Source organism: Solanum verrucosum, unplaced genomic scaffold, assembly GCF_900185275.1.
Source record: "Solanum verrucosum unplaced genomic scaffold, falcon-dt-bn FXZP01000115.1, whole genome shotgun sequence".
NCBI classification, from domain to species: domain Eukaryota; kingdom Viridiplantae; phylum Streptophyta; class Magnoliopsida; order Solanales; family Solanaceae; genus Solanum; species Solanum verrucosum.
Window position 1 is genome coordinate 2,110,494 of NW_026020680.1, and position 26,672 is coordinate 2,137,165.

The following is a 26,672-nucleotide window of genomic DNA, read 5'->3' on the forward strand; positions in this document are numbered from 1 at the left end:
TACATAACTTCCCCGCAATAAATGGAGTAACATAAGACAGGTAGATCTAGGATCTATCAAAGCATAAACACAGTGGGAGCAAACAATCAATGTACTTGTCACAACATCTGGTGATGACTCTAAGTCCTGTCGGCCAGCTAATGAATATGTACGGTTCTGTCCACTACTAGAACTAGATGTTCCCTCTTTGCTTCCGTCTATACCTCTACATGTTGAAGTCTGGGTCCACCCTCTGTAGATTATACTGATGAGGAGGAACCTACAACTGACCTGGTCGACTAACATATACCACCCTGACCTATGGTCGGGCAGTTTCTCCATCCATGCCCCTCCTGTCCACAAGAATAACAACCTGTGGAACCCTGTCTGCACCTCCCGAAATGCATCCTACCGCAAGTAGGGCAACGCGGCGGGGTTGTCCTAGCCTGGCCTGGACCCCTCTGTTGCTGAGAACCTGATGCTCATGAACCCTCACCTGGGCCTGACTGTCCTTAACGATCAAATCTACAACCCTAGAACTATTGTGGTGGAGGTCTAGGTGGCCTAATAGAATATCGGGGTCCGGGACCACCCTGAAAATCTCCATGTGAACCAGCGGGCCTAGCCCTCTTCTGTCTCTCTCTCTCGACCCTCTCACTCAAATACTGTAGATGTCGGCGATACTCTATGCCTTGTGCAAAGGCCTAAATTTGCAAGATATCCATATTATCATTTAGTGCAGTGGTAGAACAAGCGTCGATATAGTCCGAGTCGAGCCCTCTACAAATCTGCGCACCCTATCATGTATCGTATCAACAAATGATGGTGCATATCTAGCCAATGAGTCAAATCTTAGCCCATACTCTCGGACACTCATGCTGCTGATGCTTATCGTGACCAACGACACTGACCTACGGTATGAGTGTCTACGATCGTCGATAATATAGTAACCCAACCAAGGGTTGGGGTCGTGTCCCAAGGGAGCGGTTTTGAGAATTAATAACCAATTAGAATTTCATTCAAGTTAGTCGTAGTTAAAGACATTTGCGATAAAAGACATTGTAAATTAAATGGGGTGACACAAAAGTGTCAAATATCAAAATGGGGTTTTGTAACAAGTATTAAAACAACAAAATAAACAAGAGAATCAAGTATGGGGAAATGTTCTTGGGATGTGACCGCAATACAAGTTGAAATAAATTGTTGGATACATGCTTTCGATAGGAAATTTGCAAAATAATAGTGACTAGGCTAAGCTTTAAATGGAAATAAGTTCCCTCTCGGGCAACTTACCCCATTTTAAATGTGTTCCTCTCGGACACGCATTTGCCGCATGAAGACCAGCCTACGCCTTACCCCACTCACTCTCTCGAGCTAAGTGTTAGGATATGGGACTAGGACTCACCCTCTTGAGCTGAACCTCATGTCGACCCACTCCTTAGGCCATCAGTCTAGTGGTTTTGGTTTCGCGACCTCCCTCTCGGGCAAGCCAAAAACACATGGGTGGCTTTGTATTTGCAACTACAAACACTTTAGATTAAACCACAACCACTAGGTGAAATCACCATTAAAATACATCTAACCTATCAACAAGCAAGACCTAACAAGAATATTAACCCATATTTGCTAAATCACACCCCAAGAATGGGGGTTTTTAGCCACTCATCAAGAAATAAGAAATTATATCTAACATGATAATAAAATAAACTGGGTATAAGAAATTAAACCTTAAATTAAGCAAAAGAAAATGAATAGAGAAGATCCACTTCCAACTTAGGGAAGAAGAACTCCTTTCTTCAAGTCTCCATAAAACCCTCTCCAAACTTGAGAGAAAATATCCACTAAAGTATGTTCTAAAGTGAAAATAATAATAATAATTGTTCCACTCCAAAATTCTTCAAAATCCCCCTAAGACTACAATTCTAACTAGTATTTATAGTTTTCACAGATTGTGTTGCGGAGAATTGTTCGGCGACATTAGTCGAGATCGCCGATGAACTCGGCGATCCGCCTTTAGGTTAGCTCATCGCCTTCAGTGTCTTGCCTTTAGCATCCTCGCATTATGGATCATTGGACGGTACAGTACTGCTTCGCGTAACTGATCGGCGACTCGCCGACGGCTCATTTCCTCGCCTTTTGATCCACTTCCTTCAAGGCTTCGCGTACTGGAACGAAGGGCGGTTCATGTCGTTTCAGGGACTCGCCAAGTTGAACTTGGTGATCCGCAGGATTCCATTTCTTGTTCTTTTCAGCCCTATTTGCTCTGTTTTGCGCCTAAGAGTCCATGCTTCCACTAAAACTTCAACATTTTAATCAGGTATTGAGATAAAATAAGCATTCAAGGACACTATTTCCATTAAAATAAAGCCCTAAATGTATCCAATTTGTTGACTCATCAGCTGCCCTGTCGGAGGTTTGGAAACTGGTCCACCCGACCATCCCTGATCTCTTGAGGCAAATAGTGATCTATGAAAGCTTCGGTAAAGCTATCCCAAGTGGGTAGAGATGTATCTTTTCCCCTAGATCTCTCCCAACTTTTGTACCATAATACTGCAACATCGCGCAATCGAAATGCTGCTAACTCAACTGACTCAGTCGCTGAGGCATGCATGACTCTAAAGATCCTATGAAGCTGATCAACAAAGTGCTAAGGGTCCTGTCTACGATCTGTCCCTGTAAACTGTGGAGGATTCAAGGCAAGAAATTCACGAACTCTCTAACTTCCAGGCCCTTCAGAAGGTCCGACAATATCTGGCGCAACTGGTTGGCGCTGTGCAGCTACTAACTATGCTAACATACATACTGCACTCTTGAAATCCTGATCAGATGGAATAAGAGGAACTAGAGGTGGTACTGCTGGTGGAGCCGGAAGTCATGTAGCCCTCAGAGGCTCCTAAAGCAGTGGAGAAGCTATAGGGGGCTAAGAAGATGTCTCCCCTGTGTCTCAGAATGGGCTACCTCCACATATGGTACCTTGCCGGTACCCTCACCTGCAGTTGTATCTAGCCCATGTCTAGCTGTGGTCTGTCTGGTGTCAGCCATCTCTATCTGCATCCAAGTATCAATTATAAGCCAAAAACCTCAACTTTTAAGACACCGCTTTATAGCACGAGGTGATCAAAAGAAGGATAGTCATTCTAACATGTCCGATAGCTTCTCGCTTATCGAATGTGGTGCACAACACATTTATAAACAAGACTCTACTAGACACGACTTACAAACTCCCTAGGATATGAAGTTGCTCTGCTACCAAATTTGTCACGCCCCAAACTCAAGGGGACACAACTGGCTCCTATTTCCAAAACTCAAGCCCGAGCCGACCCTGTTGAACCATTTGCTACTAGCGCATGACAGCCACATGCAATCAAGAAAACAAACAAGTATATCTCGGCTTAAAACTATGCCCTCGGCCGGCAATGCCCCTGTCAACAAATATATAAAAAAAACATTTACTCCTAAGAGTTCATCTAAATAAATAGCCAACTAGCACAGAAGTTCTGATTGAGCCGTCGAGGCCACCATGATATCTATACCAAAACTAATAGCAAGTATATATCAAGACAATACATCAAACAACACGCAAGCTTCAGCAAACTAACAAACTACGCCAGCATGGCCATAACGTAACTATACACCCCACACACTAGTATGCAAGCCTCTAAGATAAGTAAATATTGGCGGGACAGGGCCCCAACCTACCCGTAAATATATATACAACAAAAGCTAACAAACCTCCCAACTCTGGCAGCTCCGGAGGAAAGGGGCTAGCCAATCGGATAGAAGTCAATCCTGCTGCTGAGGAGGTCTACTGGGTCGTCTGTCGAGACCTGCATGAATGAATGCAGCGCCCCCAGGCAATGTGGCGTCAGTACAAAATAATGTATAGAGTATGAAAGGCTATAGACTAAATGAGCAAGTATCATAACATACCAAAAGCAATCACGTAAGGAAATCAAAATTTAGATAAGCATGTTAATCCGCTACTGAATCTAAAAATACAAAAATGATCAAACAACAACCTAACCAAGCCCCCATAAGCTCGAAATGTACAAACAACATACCACCTACATAGTCCCCCATAAGACCAGAAGGTGCCAAATCAATCTACATACCCCTATCGGTAACCCCTTATCTTTTTAAGAAGTCACATATCCCTTTTTGGCAACGATATAGCCCCGTAGGTAGCGCATTGCCCTCTTAGGCAACATCATAGCTCTGTGGGCTGCACATAGCCCTCTTTTGCATCAACATAGCCCTCTTTGGCATCAAAATAACCCCGTAGGCGATACACAACACTCTTTGGCATCAATATAGCCCCGTGGGCAACACATAACCCTCTTTGGCAATAACATAGCCCTATTAGACAACATCATAGCCCCCATAGGCAGTTCATAGCTCAACAACTAACCACAATAGCCCCAAGGGCGACAACAAACAATTGAATAGGCTAAAGGCGAGCAATTTAGCTATAAACAATATATATGAATAATCTTCAAGTCGTTCCTAACTTAGGGTCGTTCTTAACAAATTATGAGTCCCTAAAATGAGGGTTTATAACCACTCAATCACCCAACCACTCATAATTGCATCTACAATATCACCAACATTAACTACCCTATTATATCACTCCCAAGCTCTAAGGAAACATATCAAACAAAGGGAATAGCCTTAACATACTTTTCCAATGAACGCTCGAAAGACCATAGTTCCTTCACGAAAGTTATTTCTTATGTCCTAAGCTTCAAAAAAAACTATAACACAACTGGTACACACTTATAAATAGTTCATAATTAATCTTAAATCGGCAGATTTGCCATATTACCCCAACTTGTCGAAACATCCGTAGAAATTCATAAAAACAATCATAAAAGAGTCCCAAGATGATTACCTTAGTTAACCAAGTGTAAACATTGAAGAAACACCAATAACTACAAATTTATATCTTCAAAAACTAGCTCCAAATGCAGCTAATAGAAGGGAAAAATGATTGCCACGTGTAGAGATCACGTTTCTAGGCACGGGGGTAACCTTTAATGGTAGAAATCGTCAAAAACAAACCTTCATCATGCAAGAACTCCATAAGAACACTCTATTAAGCTTTCTTTCTGGTTTGGAAGTGAAAAGAAATGTTTTCATGGCTTAAAACGTTGAGTAAGCCGACATACCACATTTTTTACCCGACCCAGATCCAACCCGATTTTTGCCCTGGCAGTCCGTAGTAAAATCCTCATAACTTTTTACTCCAATGTTGGTTGGATACGGGGTTATGTGCGTTGCAAACTAGACTCGTAGGTCTTCGATTTAATGGGTGATAGGCCTTCTAACACTTTGTATATTGGGAGAAAACATCTAAGACATTTGATCCAAATTTCAGAGAAATCTTTAAAAAGAAACTTACGATAACTTTCGCCAACTTTTATTTTGCCACTTACCTAACTTAAAAACTTGAGATACAAGCCTTGAACACTTAAAATATGGCATACCACATCATTCTTAATTTATTATCCACCCTCCTTGTCTTTCCACGAAGATACGAGTTAATTTAGACGTTTTAAAAAGTCGGGGTTGTGATTTCATGTTGTGTGAAATATGTTTGTACTTGCTTCATTATAATGCATGTATGTATGTGAATGTTGCATTATTGATCACACTAATCGTGAATAAGGATAATTGAATGTCATGAATCATGACTTGATTGTATGATTATGAGAATGTACTTATGATTGTGATAGTGGTTTGTTGAATGGATCGGGTGTTACGTTCTGACACACTAATTGAGATCGGTTGCCACATACCGGCATAAACATTGGAACGGGTGTCACGATCCGATACACTAACTAGGATCGGTTGCCACGTACCGACATAAACATTGGAACGAGTGTCACGATCCGACACACTAACTTGGATCGGGTACCACGTACCGGTACACTAACAGTTTGGGTATGGGTTCCATGAGATGACCATTGAATTGGGTTCCGTGAGAGGACCATTGAATTGTGTTGTGTATACTTGTGATGAATACGTTCATATCTAATGGTGATTGAGGTTGAAAGACTGTTTGTTGCTCTAAAATGATAACCAATGTTTATTATTAAGAATGTGGAATGCTACATTGATCCTGAAAAGATGACTAATATTGTATATGTTTGGTATATGCCTGTTTTATAATGTTGCCCAAAAAGTGGGTGAGACTCGTCATTCTCCGCTTGCAAGTCAAGCTTTTCAAGAGAATCTTTCAGGATGTTCTGATGATCCTAATCAGAGCCAACAAGCAGGTCCGTTCCCGATTCAATTACAGCTGTTCTCGCTAAAGCCCGATCTGATCCCGCTTGAGCGGCAGGGAGAAATCCTGATCTTCCAATTGCGTCAATACAATAATGTGGTTACTTGCATGTGTTTCACTTATTGGGATAGCCGCGTGGCCGCGTGATCCTATCAGTACACTGTGGTGGTGTATTGATACTGCACTTGCTTGTTCTTTGTTAAGTACAGGGCATCTTCAAGCGGCTATTGATAGACCTCATCTAGGTGACTATTGAGCATGACCGGATTCAAGGATGAGCCAGTTCTTTCAGGCTGCCATGGATCTCTCTTGTTTAAGTCCACTCTTTTCAGACTCAGACTATTTGTTTAAGGTGTTGTTTAGTTTCGGGGTTGTACCCCTTGTTCTTAGACTTGTCGTTAGTAGAGTTTTGATATAATGACTTTCGGGTTCTAGGGGTTGTTCTTCCGCATTAGTTTGACTAGTTTATTTAAACCTTTGGAGTTTATGAGAACTCCATATTTCTTTTGGTTATTTAAACCTGCTTCCGTATCTTTAAATGCATAGTTTTGATTAAGTTGTATAGTTTGGGTTGTAGTAATGGTTTTTCCACCGGAGGATTAGTGTGGGTGTCAATCACGACGGTCTGGGTCGTGATACTTTGACTACAAATCATGCTAAACAATCACCTTTACCAATTATCATTGAAGTATAAAATAAGAGAATGGTAATGATTGTGTTCGAATATGTTAGTTGTCTTAAGGTTTCTTAGCGTAGTTTAATAAGTATCTGCTTGTTACTTTCTTGAAAACAATATTTAATAATCACTAACTTTTCAAACCAAAAAAAAAAAAAAAAGGAAGAGCATGACCAATATAATTCTTATGTAATTTTTTTTATATCTAAGTATTTCATAAAATTAATGAATAAAATATTAAGTACATAGCATGTAAGCCAGTTTCCAAATTTTTAACCCTTTTATATTTATTTTAATTTTTAGTTCAATTTTTGAAATCGTTCGAATTTTTCTCCATTGAATATAGAGGGCAAAATTGATTATCACAAAAGAAGGAAAAAGTATAAGGAAAAAAAGACATGATTAATTAAGCTAATTTGAGGAATGATGTTTGATCAAACATGTAGGATCTAACCACTCATATAATATCTGGAAATATATTGTATCAATACGAGTAAAATTATTTATTGAAAATTAATTAACATGTCCTAATTAAATTTAAAAAAACAATCTTAAAATTTCTAGAGCACAAGAAAAAAAGGATTAAATAATATCACACCATACGAATTCTTTTAGTCATTCTTTGATCTTTTAGTTCTCTATCAACTACAATATTTTTTTTATATATATAAATTGTTTTTAATTTCACAACAAATAAATATAAAAAAAAAGAAGAAAAATAAAGCAAGTGAAAGTTTTTAGGAGGGAGGAAAAAAATAGGAGAGGTGCTTTTTGACCTACAACCACTAAGACCATCAGCAGAAAAAAGTTCATTAGCTGTTTTTTTTTTTTGGGTGTATAATCTCTTCTTATATATATATATATATATATATATATATATATATATATATAAACAGCTAATGTAAAAAAAAACAGCTAATGTATATATATATATACTCCTTTCATCCGATGTGATACATTTCGAATTTAGAAATTCAAATAAATTTATTTTTGAATGTAAAACTTTTATATATTTTTTTAAATATTTTGGATTGTCAACTATTGTGACTTATAATACTTTTTACGTAATTTGCAAATATATAATTTTCATTTCAACAAAAAATAAAGATTTCATGTGCAAATTTTTGGTCAAATTTAAACTATTTGACTCTCGAAAAATGAAATATGTCACGTAAATTGAAATAAAAGGAGCATTAATTGTGTAGCTAAAATTTATTTACTCAATCTCTAATCTCACTGTATACATATAATTTTACTAGTAGTACATATAAAATTATGCTTTATATTTAATGGATGAGAGAAAATATTGACTTTTTGTACTTCATATTTTGAGTTTGTTACTCAATTTAATTTATATTATTATATATTAAGCTACTGACGTACTAATATTTATAGTATTAATTTAAATAAAAGTATTTATTTATTTATATTTGGTATGGTGGAAATGTGGGACTATTAATTTGAAACTTTAATATATGTTGGATCTTCAATCCCACAAAAGAAGTGCAATAAAGATACTAGCATTACTCACTGTGCATTTTTGCCTTTTCTTTCCTTCTCCCCTTTTCTCAAATTTACACTCCATTTTTGACCGCCATAAATGGTGGGCTTAACTCCAAATCATTAGTGCTTCTACTTTCTTTGGCACAAAATCTAGGGTTCTTCAATTACGCCTTTCCTCAGATTACTATTATCTAACAACCCCATTTTCCTTAATCTTGCTTTAATTTGCTCTATCTCAGATTCTTGTTTCTTTTTTTACTTGCATTTTTAAAGAACCATTACTTAGTTTGCTTTGATACTTTCTGGTTTGCAGCCCCAATTGTTTCTTTTGCATAGTAAACTGCTGTAAAGTTCATATTTTTAAGCTTAATCTTGTTCCATTTGATTGTTTTTCTTGTAAAGTTTACATTTTTGAGGTTATTGCATGTGGGTTTTTGAATGAGGGAAAACGCTGTTCAGTCTGATGAGAAATGAAGGTTAAGATTGTACAAGGATGGGTTGTGTTTTTGGGAAAGAGATTTCATCTTCTGAGACGCCTAGTGGGGAGGTTGTAGTTGGAAGGAGGAGAGAAAATGGGGAAGATAGAGATTTGGCAGCACAATCTGGGAGGAGAGAGAAAGTTGGAACTGTAAATAAGGTGGATGGCGGCGGTGAAGGAAGAGGAGGAGGCAGTGATGTTGGTGAAGTTCAGAATGGTAGAGATCAGAAGAAGGATGACAATGCACGGCCTAGGAGTGAGAGGAGAAGGTCTAAACCTAATCCAAGGTTGAGCAATCCACCTAAGAATGTGCACGGCGAGCAAGTAGCGGCTGGATGGCCATCCTGGCTTTCTGAGGTTGCTGGAGAGGCTATCAATGGCTGGATTCCACGGAGGGCGGATGCATTTGAGAAGCTGGCTAAGGCAAGCAAACTGTTCACCTCATTTGTTAGTTACTAGTTTTTGTTTTCTAGATTGATTAATATCTTATTCATTGTCATTTATATGTTGTATTGTTCTATATAGATTGGGCAAGGTACTTATAGCAATGTGTATAAAGCTAGAGATAATCTCACGGGGAACATCGTTGCATTAAAGAAAGTTAGATTTGATAATTTGGAGCCAGAGAGTGTGAAGTTTATGGCAAGAGAGATCTTGATTTTGCGCCGCTTGGATCATCCAAATGTTATTGCATTGCAAGGATTGGTTACGTCAAGAATGTCTTGTAGTTTGTACCTTGTGTTTGATTATATGGATCATGATTTAGCAGGACTAGCTGCAAGCCCTGGAGTCAAGTTCACAGAGGCTCAGGTTGGGGTTACATTAGTTGCTTTTTGATTTATACCTGTAATTGTTTGGCTTCCGAGTTGTTTACATTATTTCTTGATCATTATTTGTAGGTTAAATGTTACATGCATCAACTATTTTCAGGGCTTGAACACTGTCATAACCGTCATGTGTTGCATCGTGATATAAAAGGATCAAATCTTCTAATTAACAGTGGGGGAGTTCTCAAGATTGCAGATTTTGGTTTGGCTTCAGTCTTCGATCCCAATAAAAAGCAGCCTATGACTAGTCGTGTGGTTACTTTATGGTACAGACCCCCAGAGCTTCTTCTTGGGGCCACGGACTATGGTGTTGGTGTGGACCTCTGGAGTGCTGGTTGTATTTTAGCTGAGCTACTAGCTGGGAAGCCCATTATGCCTGGTCGTACAGAGGTATGGTATTAGAATTTGTTGGTCGAAACAATCTGACAGAGACAGGTCTTGCACGATATAAGAGAAAAGATTTCCGTTTTCCCCTTGCTTGTTGATTGCATCAAATTATTTGTTTGCTAGTGCATCTGTTAGTTAAAGAAGCTTTTTACCTTCAACTATGATACAGGGAAATTAAATGAACTTATAGTCCATATAAATCTCATGACACATCTCGATGTTTCAATCTTTTACATTTGGATAATTTCTGTCCACATGAAATTCCCCTCAATATGAAAGCAGTATTTTATGCTATTGCATGGCACATCCCTATAGATAATTCGTGAAAGATGTAGCTTTATTTGATTGAATCAAGATTTAGTGAACTACTAAAAACACTTTCTTTAGCATGATAAGTAATGTATGTCAAGAGATGAAAGATTCTGGTTTTAGATTATTGTATACGCTGTTTCTAGTAGGTTCTCTCCTCCGAAACCCAAGCAGTCAGAGCAGACAGTTTTGCATGAAATACTGAACGTTGTGTTTATCGTCGAGTCAGACTGAGACATGGTGGCATACATCTTGGTCTAGGATAGAGAATAGCTTCTTGGGCTTAAACTTTTATGTGGCTTTATCTCGAATGAGTGGCAGGACTACAAACCAGAAGACTAAAAGCCTTGAAAAAAAATATCCTGATATGCAAATCCTGGTCCTGATATGGTGTTGCTCCAGCTTTAGCTTAAATGCCTATGTTTGTGCCTTGATATGCAAATCCTCCTTCCCGCCTGACTGGGAGTGGTGGGAGGACCATGAATTAAAAAAAATCCAAAAACTTATGAATTCTATATTTATCAATATGTTTGTAACTTTAAACTCAATTCTCTTATGAACTGGATTTTAGCCGTGAGCTCCACAACTTTAGGATTTACACTGCAATAATACTCAGGTTGAGCAGCTCCACAAGATCTTCAAGCTATGCGGATCTCCGTCAGAAGATTATTGGAAAAAGTCAAGGCTTCCACATGCAACTATATTCAAACCTCAGCAATCATACAGAAGATGTATAACTGAAACCTTTAAAGATTTCCCACCTTCATCGTTGCCATTGATTGAGACTCTTCTGGCCATTGATCCAGCTGAGCGTCAGACAGCTACAGCTGCATTACATAGTGCAGTAAGATGTTCATATCTATTTTATTACGTTAACAATTTTACTTCTGAGGCAACTTACTTGGTTAACTGTTTTAGTGATGAAGTCTTTGTTTGTTTTATTGTCTCCTGTTTTAGCTTTCATGTAAACTTGTTCCTCAATCTCTTCATCTGTATTAGTAAGAAAAAGTTCTTCTGCATTTATCAATGAGTTAATAGCTATTTTGGTTCCTCAGTTATTGGTAAATTCTAATTTTAGTTCTTCTGATATCTGCCAACGTATTTTTAACCCTACAATCAGCTTGAAATGTGCACTTTTTGATTTGTGAATAGTATAATTTTCCCAAGTATTAACCGTTTTATTATTTAATTACCTATGTGTTATGTTAAACTTGTATTGTTACTTCATATTTCAGGGTAATGTACTTCTAAAAATAACCTAAATATAATATATTTTCTACATTGAGGGACCAAAGGCACACATTTTAATTAATTAAAGGTTAAATGTTGTGAGTCATTTATTACAAGGATCAAAATCAGTTAACTGAAGGACCAAAAGCGGTATTATCCCTTTATTAATTATAGAGAACTTACCAAAAAATTATAGAGAACTTCCATGGATTTCCAAAGCATATACTGGTTAGTCCTTCATTGGTTGTCACATGCAGTCGAAACAATTGACCTGTGTCTTTGTTAGACAAGAATGCATGTGGAGCATTTGATGGTAGTGTATTACACTTTTCTGAAATTAATCATGAAATATTTTGAAGGATTGTCACCATATGTCTCGTTTATTACTGTGCAGTTCTTTACTACCAAACCTTATGCTTGTGAACCTTCCATCCTCCCCAAATATCCACCCAGCAAAGAAATGGATGCCAAACGGCGAGACGAAGATGCTCGAAGGTCTAGTTATCTGGATTCCTTTTTTTATTTTTATAACCACACTTCATATTCATGTTTTCATATTGAAGTTTATGATTATTTTGTAGCTTACCAAAAGAAAGTCTATGATTCTTTTGTTGATAACATACACCATTCTTGTTGAGATACCTATATACTTCATCAATATTTGCTCAAAATTATTTATTTCTTATATAGATTCCCCTTTATAGTCAGGACCTGATAAAGGATCAGTTTTTCTAATAAATGCTTGAATCAATCTTCTGAATTATGACATATTTTAGTGATATCAAGTAGGGAAACTTCATTATCTTCTATTTGAATTCCTGTAGATATGCAGTTTGTCATTTTTCTTCTAAACTTTTTTTTTTCCTGAAATATTTGCTAAAATAGACAAAGGGCTACTGGCAAAGCCAATGCTGATGGTGGGAGGAGAAATCGCCACCGTGATCGAGCAGTTAGGGCAATCCCTGCTCCTGAAGCCAACGCGGAGCTGCAAGTTAATATTGATGTATGTCATTTTAGAAGCTTATTAATTCTTATATTTTACCATCCATCCAATGCTTGTAAAATTGTATATGCATAATGTGAACCTGTAGGAGCAGTTCCCACGTGAAACTAATAGAACAAAGATACTAATTACGAAGATGGTCATATTTTCAGTTTTCAGTTTATTTCTTACCCAGGATTAAATAGTTCTACTTTGTGTTGCCATGTTATAATTATATTGCAAGGAGATTAGAAAAACTGTTGAGATTCTGAGGTGTACAATTCTCCAACTTACATTGTCTCTTTGCATTGGGCTAATTACATTCCAAAATACAAACAGTACAAGATATTGCTTTTCAATTATTTGCAGCTGGAGTAGGTGGTTGTCTGCTGATGTCATGATTGTCAAAACTACCCCTTGCTTTTCCTATTAGTTTTATATTATATACAGTTATACACTCTATTCCTCTAATTCCATTTTAGTTACCTAGTCAATGCTTATTTTACGTTGCAACATCTGGAACTAGTACTCCTTGCATTTTATTTTATATGATTACATTTAATGGCACACAAGCTTTAATAAATAGTACTCCCAAGTCAAATTAACATTTTAAAGCTTGTATGCCATCGAAGTTATGTGATGTTTTCCAAAATAACTTTTCAATTTTGGAAAACATCACATCGAAGTTTGAATTTGTATTATTTGTGAGTTGTAATAAATAGTATTATTGGTGGTATGGTTACTAACATTTTTTGGGCGTTGGGAAATAGAAGATGTTGCATAAATTTGAAAGCAGGGAGTTGAGTACATCAGGGCTGTAAAGTTCCTTTTTTTGTTCATCCACCAATTCGTTATGGAAATAAACAATCCTCCATTTCATTTCTTTAGTACATTCTGTCAAGGTTATTTATCTGACTATTGTTTAAACAGAGGCGGCGTCTAATTACACAAGCAAATGCAAAGAGCAAGAGTGAAAAGTTTCCTCCACCACACCAGGATGGAACTTTAGGTTATACATTGGGATCTTCACATCACATTGATCCAGCCTACGAACCCTCAGAAGTCCCTTTCACCTCCATGAACTTCTCATATTCCAAAGAACCGATCCAAACATGGTCAGGCCCATTGGTGGAACCTGCCACGGGTGGTGCTCCAAGAAGAAAGACAAAACCATCAAAGAAGGATTCTAACAAGAAAGGAAAAGAAAGCATGTAAAGTCGAAAGAATGATGTGATTCAACAATTGGTATACTTGAAGGGAGCTGCAAAGCCTGCAGATTATTTGTCCTATACGGTAAGTAAGAAACTTCTCAACAGCATAGAGAGGTAAAATGCATTTTTTTTTTTTCCTAGTATCCTCTTTTTTGTATTCTTTTGGATAATGAGAATCTTTTCACCATTGTACATGTAAATTTTTGCTTCCTTCCTATTAGCAGACTCTGTTTAGATCAATGAAAATCCGAATAAACAATCTACAGCCGTTCTTTCCTTTTACTTTTGCCTGTTCCGAGTAGTAAATTACAATGATGTCATCTGTTCTGCTTGCAAGATCTATACTTGAACAGATCTTTTTTTTTTTCCCCAAAACTTGAATTGCATATATCTAAAGTAGTTAAACTTGAAGAAGTTTATAAAGTTCAACTATACCTTAAATAGAGGTCCCAAAATTGGCTATCTGTGCACTTTCCCCTCGGGTCAATGACTGATCCAGAGGCACATAGCCTAAGTTGGTGACTAAATTGTTTTGGAACTTATGGAAGGCTCAATATAATTGAAAAGCTCCGGAATGGAGAAATTTATCATCAAAGTGAAGAGTTAAAAGTGCATGTAAACCAAAAAAAACTATCATTTGGACATAAGACCCCAAATGGCAGTAGCCACTCAAAACAACTAGTTCCCTGTTACATCAGCTATAGCCATACTTGTATTAAGGATTGGTTATCAAGCCAAGTCCTCGAATGTCCCTTCTCATTGATGACTCTCTTGAATAATCATAGTATCAGTGTTTTGCTGCTGCATGCATATTGTTGAACACTCTTTGGTTCTTTTCCATCCAAATGAAGTGGACACAGGCCTAAAGTAGTAAGTATTATAGCTACAGAATTGTTAGCTCTTCCATATTGTATTTCCTCTTCCCATGTCCCAGGATCCTCTCCCAGATAACACCAACTATATTACATTGAAAGAATAGGTCTTTCAGTAGCTATACTGCATAATGGGCAGTAGCTTAACTTCTTCCGGAGTGTCTTAGATTCTGATACATTAGTTTGGTTGACAAGTGTATGCTCAGGTCTTGGATTGATGTTCCTGTCTCTTGCATATATTTACTGGCCTTCAAAATCCCTTAGATATGGATCATTCAACGTACATTAGCATGATGTATTTGTATTCGAAGGAGGTTACAAACTATTCTCCATCTTATGGATTGAGGAAATGTTGTTGCCCTTTTCTTCTCAATTAGCAAATATGGAAGTCCTTCTCTTTGCTTTCTTTTGCTCTGCAAACATGGAAACCTTATTATTTTTTAAAAAATTCATACTATACTAGTGTTGGGACCCGAAGCTAATGCCTGTCATTTCAAACTTAAGATAATCAAATAAGTATTCCCTCATTTCAATTCTTTAATTTTAATTTTCCGCATGACTCATTTAAGATCACAAAATTAAAATGTGATATAGTTGATATATCTTTAATTTAAGATCACAAGATTCAACGTTTTTTTTATACTCCATGTCAAGTCCATATAAGTCAAACAAATTGAACACAAGGAATACTACTTAACTAACAGTTTTTGATTCATGTATTTCCAAATAATTTCTTTTAGAAGCACATATTCAATTGTTGAATCGCTTCGGAAGCAATTAATAAAATAGACTCAAGAGTGTTTAGTAGACAAAATCAATCAAATGAAAGATGGGAATAAAGATATGGTAGTATTAGTTATTCTTGTTTTCTATAGGACCCCAGAAATGGACTTATTTGAAATCTTTATATTAGGTGGTCGGTCAAGGGATCATAATTACAACTCCTAACTATACATATTGCTCCCAAATATCGACAATTATATACTCAGTCAATTGATATGCATGTTTATTTATTTGTACTCCCTCCATTTTATTTTTGTTTTCATGTTTATTATATAAAAAATAATTGATATTTTAATCCTAATTATCCTTACATAGTAAATGTAGAGAGATTAATATAATGAAAAAATTAGAGTTAAATTGATATAAGGCAATGGGTAAGGCTATGCAGAGCAGGGTGGGGCGGATTTAAGGTTGTGCAGGGTGAGTTGAAATGAGTTTTTTCAAAATTAATGTGGGTTGCGGGTATATGTGATTTTAAACTTAATTTTAATTTTTACATGTTATAAGAGTGATAGAACATTATTTATTAAGATAATTTCTTTAAAGCTATTAAAATATTCAAGATAGTAAATGAAAAAAGTTCAATTTTTAGTAACAAATTTAACTAGAAAAAGAAAATATTTAAAAAATATGTGGAGCGGATTTATGTGGGGCGGGTTGAATTGGAGGGTGATGATGATATAATACGTGTCCATGCATTAAAGCAATACACACACTTGGAAGATGCACCAAATAGGCATCGCTTTGTTTTGTTTGTAGGATAAAATGATGATGTCACTATCCAATAAAAGAGTTACATACACACCAGAAATTGTCTCAATATATTTGTTGTTATACTTGCCTTCATTTCATCTACTTGCTGTTTTTTTTTCTCAAAAATCATGTATGCACCAAATCCAAGCATGTCTGGACCTCCTTTTGGCTTTGGTTTTGTTCGTCGATACTTTTCTAATATGTGTCTTGCTCTCTCCTCTTGGTAATCACTAATCATCAACTGTTTACTTTATATTATTAGAGGATTTTTAATATCTGAAAAAGTAAATACACGAACTAGCTAAGGGATATCCCTGCTGTTATGGTGTCCTTTATTTAGATGTATTATTGAATGATCAATTATTTTCAGACAATATATATAAATCAGTTGCTTAATCACAACCAAAGGGCCCTTAAAGATCTGGATAATGTTGGTGTCATTTCCAACATATATTTATAAAAACATTATTATACATGGTTTATTATTTTAACTACCTCACAAGACATAGATTGCACATAATACATTTTTTTGTGTGTGGCAGTTTCTACTTTTTATGCTGCTGTTGGATCCTGGAAGATGGTGTTGGCAGATCACGTTGGGAAGTAGGTCCTACGGATCCTTATCCAGGCCCACCACAAGGCCCATTGGGCCCTAATCCACCTCTTACATTTCCTGGCCCACCAGCTCCATCTTATTTTTAATTGTATTTTGAACCCTTTATTTAATTTTGTAACCCTAATAATTTAATAAGAGTTCAACTATTTTGTTCCTGTTATAATTCCCACACAAATTTTCAACATGTTTACCTTTTTTTTTTATTAATTATTATTATTCATATCACTTCACCCAACTTCATATATTATATGCATTTTTTTGTGATTTATGTTCAAGTTACGTTGGAATAGCGTTTACTCCCTTTAGTTTAGTTTGGAGTATCTAAAATTGATCAAATTTTGGTTTGGAAACCATTCAGTAAAAACATTAATGACATTTTCATTTTATTCTCATTCATCTATACAATGTTTCTTTTCTTTTCTTTTAGGGTAAAAAAATAAAAAGGGGGAAATTTTTCAAAGAAAAAAAAAGCACATTCTTTTTATTCGTCAAACTCGTTTTAAATGGCTACCAATAATTTCTGAAAGATATTATTAGCTGGTGCCTCAGTTTATTTTAGTTTGATATATTTCGAGGGATTTTGAAGGGAATTTCCGTCAATCACGACAATGAATTATAGAAAGGGAAAATTACGCGGGTAAGTAGATATATACTAATTAGTTAATTAGTTAACATAGTTACTGTTTGAATTAATTATTATTCGCTATTAATTTTTAGGCATGATTATGCGGTCAACTTTGAGTTGCATAACTATGATATAACTTTTGTATAATGTAATTTGTAAAACTGTTTAAAGTTCAGATTTTTGTGTTTGTATAAATTCATTATAATTTCGGAATTTGTATTGCTTCCAAAAACGGATTCAATTTTAGATTTATTGTTGTACCCATATTTTATATTTATATAAATCAGTAATTGTATATAGTTATTTTAATTGTATATTCTATATTTTACTTATACAAAATGTATAATAAAAAAGTCTAGCAATATAATTATACTTGTACAAAATATGTAAGTACAAATCAATTGTTACTACTCCGTTTATACAACCACGAACGGAAAATAGCTTATTTATACAAACACTTATTCCACCAAACTACAATTATCAATAAAAAAAAATTTATATAAAAATAAATATAAATCAATTAATACTAATCATTTTATACAAATATGGATGAAAATAATTCAAATATACAAATGCATGCGAATTATAAAAACGAGGTCATCCATAGCAGTTTAAACTATAGCTACAATTCGTAAATATGTAAACTAGCCAAATAGCCTAATAAAGTTTATTATACTGGCTATTTGCAAAAAAAAAATCCTTATAGAAATGGATCCAAGTGATTAGGCCCATTATAGTTTTCTAATCAAGGCCCAAACTTCTAAAAGTTGGGTTTGCCCCATAATAATAGTCCAAATATTTTGCCTATACCCATTTCTTAACATTTGTTTCCAAGATTCTTTAACGGTCTCCAAAAATACGAGGTATGACAAAATTAAACTCAATCCATTCAATTCATCGACTCACTTTGATCATTTAAGTTTGACCGGGTTATTGACTTCCTCATTCATTAGCCCAATCCATTTTAACCCATTAAAAATTAGGTTCATATGTAACCCGAATTGGCTCATGAAAAATCTTGTCGGTATATTTTTAAAGAATTTTTTTTCAATATGATATGTTGTAAATAACCATAATAAAGAAAAAATAATAATTTTATTAGGTAGTAAAATAGCTTAAGAGAACAAATAAAATAATTAAGCTTAGTAAAAATTAGGTTGGATTAGGTCTTGACCCGCCATGTAACCTATTACCTAACCCATTTTGACCAACCCGTTTTGATTCAAGCAAATTTGGATTGTATTGAGTCTTGACCCGATTATTATCTTAACCAATTATGACCCATTCAAATATGACTCACCCGTACAATTACCGCCCCTAGTATATACTTATATATACTACATACAAGATGTATTTGTACTTTATTTATTGTTATATCCACAAACAATATTATACTTCAAGAACTAGAAGTTGTCACGATCCAAACCGAGTCGTGAGTGGCACCTACACTCAACCTCCTAGGTGGGCGAACCAATGAATTCAACCCCAACTTATATTTATCATTCAACTTACAAAATACTAACCATAATGCGGAAGCTTAAATCTTATTAGTGTAAGAAATACAAATCCTCTATAATCTATATATGCCATTCCCAAAACCTGAAAGTCAGCACATCAAGGACATCTAATCTCCAAATACTAAGTCTAAGAGTATCAAAGACACCGAAATAAATGAAATAAAATAATTTGTGTTCGAAAACTAAGGACATCAGATCATGACCGAGAGAATCCAACACAAGCTCGAATGAATAACTCACCCTTGAACCTGATATGCTGAGACTGGCTAGAGCTGAAAGCGAGTCAAAGTCGTTGGTACACTCGCTGCACTCCATAAAAGGATAACAAAGAAAAACACAAGTAGGGCTCAGTACAGGGTAACATGTACTGAGTAGATATCATTAGCCAACTCAAAATAGTAACTAATATGCGATGAATAATAGTATAAAATCAACTATAGCACTTAGCATGTGATAAGCAACAAACAACATGAACAAGTGACAGCTAAAACAAGTACGTAATCAATCACAATATCAAGCACACACACGAGGACTCATGCCTCCACACCACGCTCGTTTGGGAAATGGGTTATTTGAGATTGAGTACATTCAGTTAATTCAATATGTTTCTTGTTTAATGTTATTGTGTCGGAACGTGACACCCCTATCCATAATACCATGTCGGAACGTGACACTCCAATCCATAATACTGTGTCGGAACGTGACACTCCAATCCATAATACCGTGTCGGAACGTGACACTCCGATCCATAATACCATGTCGGAACGTGACACCCCGATCCAATAATATTGTTAATTTATCATTTATTATCACCACTTTTCACTGCATTAACAATATTTAATCAAGCCTTCTTTATTCAAGGCATCACTTCGATAGAGAGGGCTCAAGATTATAAATTTCACGGTCTTAGGATTTCAGACCAATCACAAGCCACACAACCACACAATCAAGTACATAGAGAACTTCACAATATCACTCAACGCATATCAATCACAATTAAGAGTCTATCTATCAAATAGAATAAAACCATAACCTATCTCCATCGAAGAACTGAAGTCAAGCAAGCTACTTTTCCAAAGCTTTTCCTTTCCGCAATGCCTCCAAACGTTTACAATCTATTAAACATGCATAATTCATAAGTAAGCGAGTTCATAGACACCCATATTACTATATGTCTAGCTTAGACCCAAAAATTCACCCAAATCTATAATCACTTTCCTAAAGTTCAAGCCTAAGGATAAGTCTCAATTTCTCCAGTTATCATAGCTTTGATGGTGTTCGAATTATATCATACACTTAATATTTAATTACTTATCTCAATATATACTTGAGTCATATCAAGATAAATGTTTCAATGTTTTTAACATGTAAATATTTAACACGTCAATATCTTTAACTACGAACAGAAAACAACTTAACATTCCCGTGACCTAATCCAAATTTTTAACGTGTAAATATTGAGGTGTGCTACCTATCCTTACTGTGTTTGGCCTAACTTTTCTCTCAACCTGCACCTTTATCACCACTTTTCACTGCATTAACAATATTTCATCAAGTCTTCTTTATTCAAGGCATCATTTCGATAGAGAGGGCTCAAGATTATAAATTTCACGGTCTCAGGATTTCAAACCAATCACAAAACACACAACCAAGCCACACGACCACACAATCAAGTACATAGAGAACTTCACAATATCACTCAACGCATATCAATCACTATTAAGAGTCTATTTATCAAATAAAATAAAACCATAACCTACCTCCATCGAAGAACTGAAGTCAAGCAAGCTACTTTTCCAAAGCTTTTCCTTTCCTCAATGCCTCCAAACTTTTACAAGCTATTAAACATGCATAATTCATAAGTAAGCGAGTCCATAAACACTTATATTACTATATGTCTAGCCTAGACCCAAAAATCACCCAAATCTATAATCACTTTCCTAAAGTTCAAGCCTAAGAATAAGTCTCAATTTCTCCAATTATCATACTTTTGATCGTGTTTGAATTATATTATAGACTTAATATTTAATTACCTATCTCAATATATTCTTGAGTCATATCAAGATAAATATAGAAACATTGAAACGTTTACGTAAGTACTACTAACAGTAACCCCAACTACGAACAGAAAACAACGGAGAAAACAATTTAACATTCAATCGAAATTTTTGACATGTAAGTATTGAGGTGTGCTACCTATCCATACTGTGTTTGGCCTAACTTTTCTCCCAACCTGCACCTGACAACAATTACTACACATATGCTCATTTAACAGTCCACACTTTAGAATATAATTAAGTTAATTCCACATAAAACCTGACCAATCTCCACCTTCCCCTTTCCAATTTATCCATTAGCACATAACAGTAACAATTTCAACTATATAAAATTTTCTCCTCCAAATCACTCCTTAAACTCAATAATCAATAATCTGCCACATATTATTTTAGTACTTCACAATAAGTAAATCAATAATGGACAGGGATATAAGTTTGTCTCCAGAAATACGCTATGACCCCTTAAATTGCAGTTTCCCATCTTTAATCATCTTCCACTATTTGACATGAGCAACCATTAACGCTAATTCAATCATAATACCCACAATTTGTATGCTATGACGAATTAAAGTTAAGGGGTTATTTGAAACTGTCCTTTCGATATTTCTCTACCACCGTGCGACTCTTTTCTTTTTTTCTACACATCAGTTATTACCTTAAAATTATAAAAGTTGTGAAAGGGATCCACTATTAATTTTAATGTTTCTTCTTTAACCACTAACTAAATTAATTACTAAAATTACCTCACTAAATTCATAAATGTAGTTACGAATAGTCCAAAATATCAATTTAGAATGTATTGAAAAGTATGTTATGAAATAAAAAGTTTTAGTACTCAAAATGACCAAATGGGTCGTTACAGAAGTGGACTGCAAATTTGCGGTCATTCATTAAACGCAATTCACTAGTAGATTTTGGACACATACATATAGTATTGCAATCTAAAATTTAAGATACAATGAATACTTGTGAATTATGTGAAACACAACATAAATTCAAACTATTATGCTTAATTATATAATAGGGAAGTGCTAAGTGACCAGAAAATTTGGCTAGAATTTGGCCAGAAAATTAAAAAAATTATAATATTTATTTTAAAATAAACTGATTTTTTTTTTCATTTTTTAGTTAAAATGTATTAAAGTTAAAAGGGTGAAAATATTTAAAAAGGTGAAATAACATAGAAAAAATATTATTCTGACCAAATTTTCTGGTCAAATTTTTTTTTTCCTATATAATAATAGTAATATTATGCGTAGATGTTTGTTAATAATTTGGGGAAATGAGCTAGGTGTTTAATTATTGCTCCACTTGCGTACACTAATCATCCAACAAATAATTCAAGACGTGCCAAGTTGTATTGGCCTGACTTGACCTCTATGTGGAACCTACATCTTCATTCAATCCTCATATTATATAATCTCTTTGTTTCAATTTATTTATCCGATTTTTTTTAAAACTGCTAAAAAAATATGTTTTTTTTCCTTTTGATAATAATTTAGTTGTTTCAAAGACATTTTTGTATATTTGATATATATCTTTAATTTAAGAGTACAAGATTCAAAAGCCATTTTATAGTTTTTTAAATATTATATCAAGTCAAAACAGGACAAATAAATTAAAAAAAAAGGGGTATACGAATTTTTTTGTATACAACTATAGTTTCGCTCCTAATTAATACTATGCACTCCGAGATTTTGTAATTGATGGATATTTACTATCTTTGTGTGCATAATAATAATGAAATACATTGTTTCACATGCATAAATAATTGTATTTGTATGTATACAATACTTTGAAGCAGAATAAATTGTATCCGCACGCATAATAATAGTAAAATGCATTATATTCGCATGGTTAATAATATTGCTGCCTATCTGTATCTACACATATACACTATCACTCCCAAACAACTGGGCGAATAATAAATATATTCACACATATCGCTATAAAATCTCAAACTATTATTATAAAATTTTTAATTTTTTAAAACTATGATCATTTTGGGCAAGTATAAAGTCTTAGTTTGTTATGTCACATAAATTTTCCTAGATATAATTCATGCCTTAATTATAGGCGTGTAATTTGCAGCTTAAAAAAGATGGTAAATTAATATGTTATAACTGATTATTCTGTACTTCGAGTGATAGACGGACGAACTGGATAGACATATTCAAATAGGTCAAATAAAAATGGGATAAGACATAAGTACTCCTAGACTATGATCGAAATTTCAGAGACACATCTTAACTAAACTAAGGTCCTATTACCCCCTGAACTTATTTTTTTGGAATTTTATACACCTTTTTGACATACGTGGCCTCCAAACATCTCTCATGCGCCTCACCTATGTGGAATCACGGAGTGTGCCACGAAATTACACGAAAAATGAGTTTGGTGGTAAAGGATCTTAGATTAGTTAAGGTGTGTTTCTGAGATTTCGGTCATAGTCTAGAGGGGTACTTATGCCTTGTCCCAATAAAAACAGATAAAATATTTGATTCGTCCATATTTAACATAGATAATAAATATGTCAATAAACAAATATTAATTTTTATTTAGTGGATAAGACGAACAAGATTGATAATTAATCTAGTTTTAAAAAGTCTGTTATATTTACTCTTATACTTTCAGAAAATGTTTATATTTATCATTGGTCATACGTTTTTGATATATTTGTTTTTACCATCCAACTTTGGGTACATATTTGTCCTTAGGCTGTTAAGTCTCATGTTTCTACTTTTATTATCTAATGTGGCGCTTATATGGATATAATTTTATCTTAATTTAAATTTTATTATTGGGTTGGGTTAGAAAATTTTTAAAATGAGAAGTATGGATGTATATGATCGGGTTGGGTTAGATTTTTCAAATATCAAATTAAATCATTATTGTAGGATTTTAAAATCTATAAACTAAATAAAACTTCAAATTTTTCAACTTCGGATTTCTTGAGTTTTTTTTGAAATTTCTCGAGTTTTCGGGGTTTTCCAATAAATTATTCATATACATATAATCAACTTTTACTTTAAATATATCTTTAGTCCTACTAAAAATACAACCTTCTAAGGAACTTTTTAAGAAAATAACACAAAATATGAGATGAATGATGATACAAAAGAATTAACAAAAATACTAATGAAATCGCATAAAACAAATATTGCATATTAATAAGTCATAAAAATGATTATAATTTAAAAGTACTAAATCATGCAAAAATAAATCTAATAAGTAGTAATTACATGGCTAAACATTGATGAAAAACTAAAATTAGCTTATTTACTTTTATTATCTAAATCACAACATTATTGTCATTCTTATTCAACAAACTAAATTTTTTTTGGTTATCATTAATATTGATTTGATTTTGATTTGAGCTTTATTAGATTTACTAATATCTATGAATTATAATCTTTATTGGGACATTCAAAATTCTAAACATGAAATAATATGTTAAAAAAATAAAAACTATAAGAAATATTTATAAATTATATCAAAGTAAATATTTTTATATATAATATAAATACTAAAACTTATATATATAATGTCGGGTTGATTTGATCTCGGATAGATTTTTTCTAATTAAAATCAAACCAACTCAAGTATAGGGTTTTTTTTTCAACATCAAACCAAACCACTAGTTTTTTTTTTTTCAATTTAACTCGATTTTCGATTCAATCTTATTCACCTCTAATAAGAAGTATATAAATAATAATTTAATACAAAATAAATGAGTAGCTAGCAATTTTCTTGGTCACAAATTTATCAATAAATTTAGTTGACATCGACCAGAGCATATATAATAGCGTTTTTGCTATTCTGAGTGAGACTTTCAACCAACAAAATCCAAATACAGTACGAGATATAATAAGAATAACATTAATTAGGAACAAATCCATTGCACTTTTTCTTCTTTCCATTTCCCAAAAAATATCGCAAGCTAGAAATTTACTCATAAATGTTGGGGAAGAGAAGATAAAAGTCGTAGAACTATTTTTTTCCTCAATATCCAAGAATGACAAAGTTGTTGTTTGCCCCCTCCCCCACCCACCCCAACCACCCGACCAACCCTATTGCCTCCCCCAAAAAAAAAAATACATTTGAATTTGTACTATAGATAAATAATTGGAAAAAGGCCAAAATATATTTGTACTATTTGAAAAGGTTTAAAATATCCCTCATCCACCTATTGGCTAAAAATACCCTTTAGTCAACTTTTTTGATCCACTATTACCCTTTAAATTAACAACCTTATATTTTTATTATTATTATTATTAGTAATTATTACGTGGCGTCTTTCTATTAGATAAAATTAAATTCCAACCCATCAAACTTTCTCCTACCCATCCAACCCATATTGACATCCCTTGACCCAAACTCAATTAAAAGATCCATCAAAAATAAAAAAGATTGAATATTTGATTCGTGTTCTCAATTATTGTAATTATAAATTCTTTATTTATAGTTTAGTTGATGCACTTCCTATGGATAACTAAATTCATATCTAGGATTGTGGAACCATAATAGGAGAGTAACAATGAGATAGTTGTGTAGATAGAAGTTTTAGACGATAATTTTTAGGGTATGGTTAGTTCTTTCATTATTTTGTATGAATTTTAATGAAGGTCTGCATTAGAACCTGCCTAGATTCTTGACTTGCTTAGAAAAGTAGTTAAGTTTAGAAAAAAGAACTAAGCATATGAATTTTAAACATGTATTCTATCTAAAAATTTGAGACGTGACGATGATAATCTATCTCAGACCTAAGTTAACAGTTATTAACGTAACACCCATAACACCCAAGTACGGTGAGAACTTAAGAAGATATCTCTTGTATTGATCGAAAGGACTCTAATTGTACCTAAGAGCAGTTAGTTATTTTACCCTAAGATTACTTAACTAAAGTTTCATAAAAGCAACTAGATGAACGATATGTCCAGATAGGAAATTCACTATCTTAGTTTCACATTTCTACTAATAACAATCGAGTTTTTAGTTTTAAGCATAATCATACAAAGCAAATCTTTTAAACATTTACTTTCTACAAGAATTTTAGAAATTTATATCATTTATTTCGGTTATATCTATGAGTAATATTTTTGCTGTAATTTTGGTGGGATTTGACTCTAATCTTGTTGATTCTATATTAAATAACGATCACTTTATCAAGTACAAGCAAAAATCTTAATGATCTATTTTAAATAGCGTTTGAATCTCAAGTGTGACGCCACACGAATAATAAAAGATGATTGTGCCAGATAAAGTCAAGATCCAACCCTAAATCCATTGCATATATTGCTCTAGTGATAAATTATGTTAAACATAAATCTAATTTGTTTTTACCCATAATAGCATAAACCTTATCCACAATTTCTTCGAGGTTCTTACGGGTCACTAATCAAATGAATGCTTTGTTTTGATCAATATATGGAAGCTGGCATGGAACTGAGTCAGCAGAGCCACCAGATCATGACACGTGTCCCTACATATTATTTATGGTTTTCTCTTTTTTTCTGAATTATTGAGATTTAAACTGTAGATGAAACAAATCGAGAAGTGAGAAAATAAAATAATTGGTCTATCA

The 26,672-nt window shown here is 34.1% G+C and overlaps 2 protein-coding genes across 2 annotated transcripts in view; both read left to right on the forward strand.

Annotated features, from left to right (window-relative positions):
* Positions 1-618: 618 nt before the first annotated feature.
* The window catches only part of LOC125812167 (superoxide dismutase [Cu-Zn] 2), a 128,442-nt gene continuing 102,388 nt past the window's right edge, over positions 619-26,672 (forward strand). The window contains exon 1 of the mRNA XM_049491662.1: positions 619-625. The gene's annotated coding sequence lies outside the window, so the exon portion shown is untranslated. The remainder of the gene's footprint in view (positions 626-26,672) is intronic.
* LOC125812152 (probable serine/threonine-protein kinase At1g54610) lies at positions 8,518-14,147 on the forward strand. The gene is made up of 7 exons (XM_049491637.1): positions 8,518-9,342; positions 9,445-9,729; positions 9,819-10,136; positions 11,059-11,286; positions 12,067-12,167; positions 12,558-12,675; positions 13,585-14,147. Exons 1-7 carry the CDS (start codon positions 8,935-8,937, stop codon positions 13,867-13,869), a joined length of 1,743 nt encoding a protein of 580 aa, XP_049347594.1. The 5' UTR covers positions 8,518-8,934; the 3' UTR covers positions 13,870-14,147.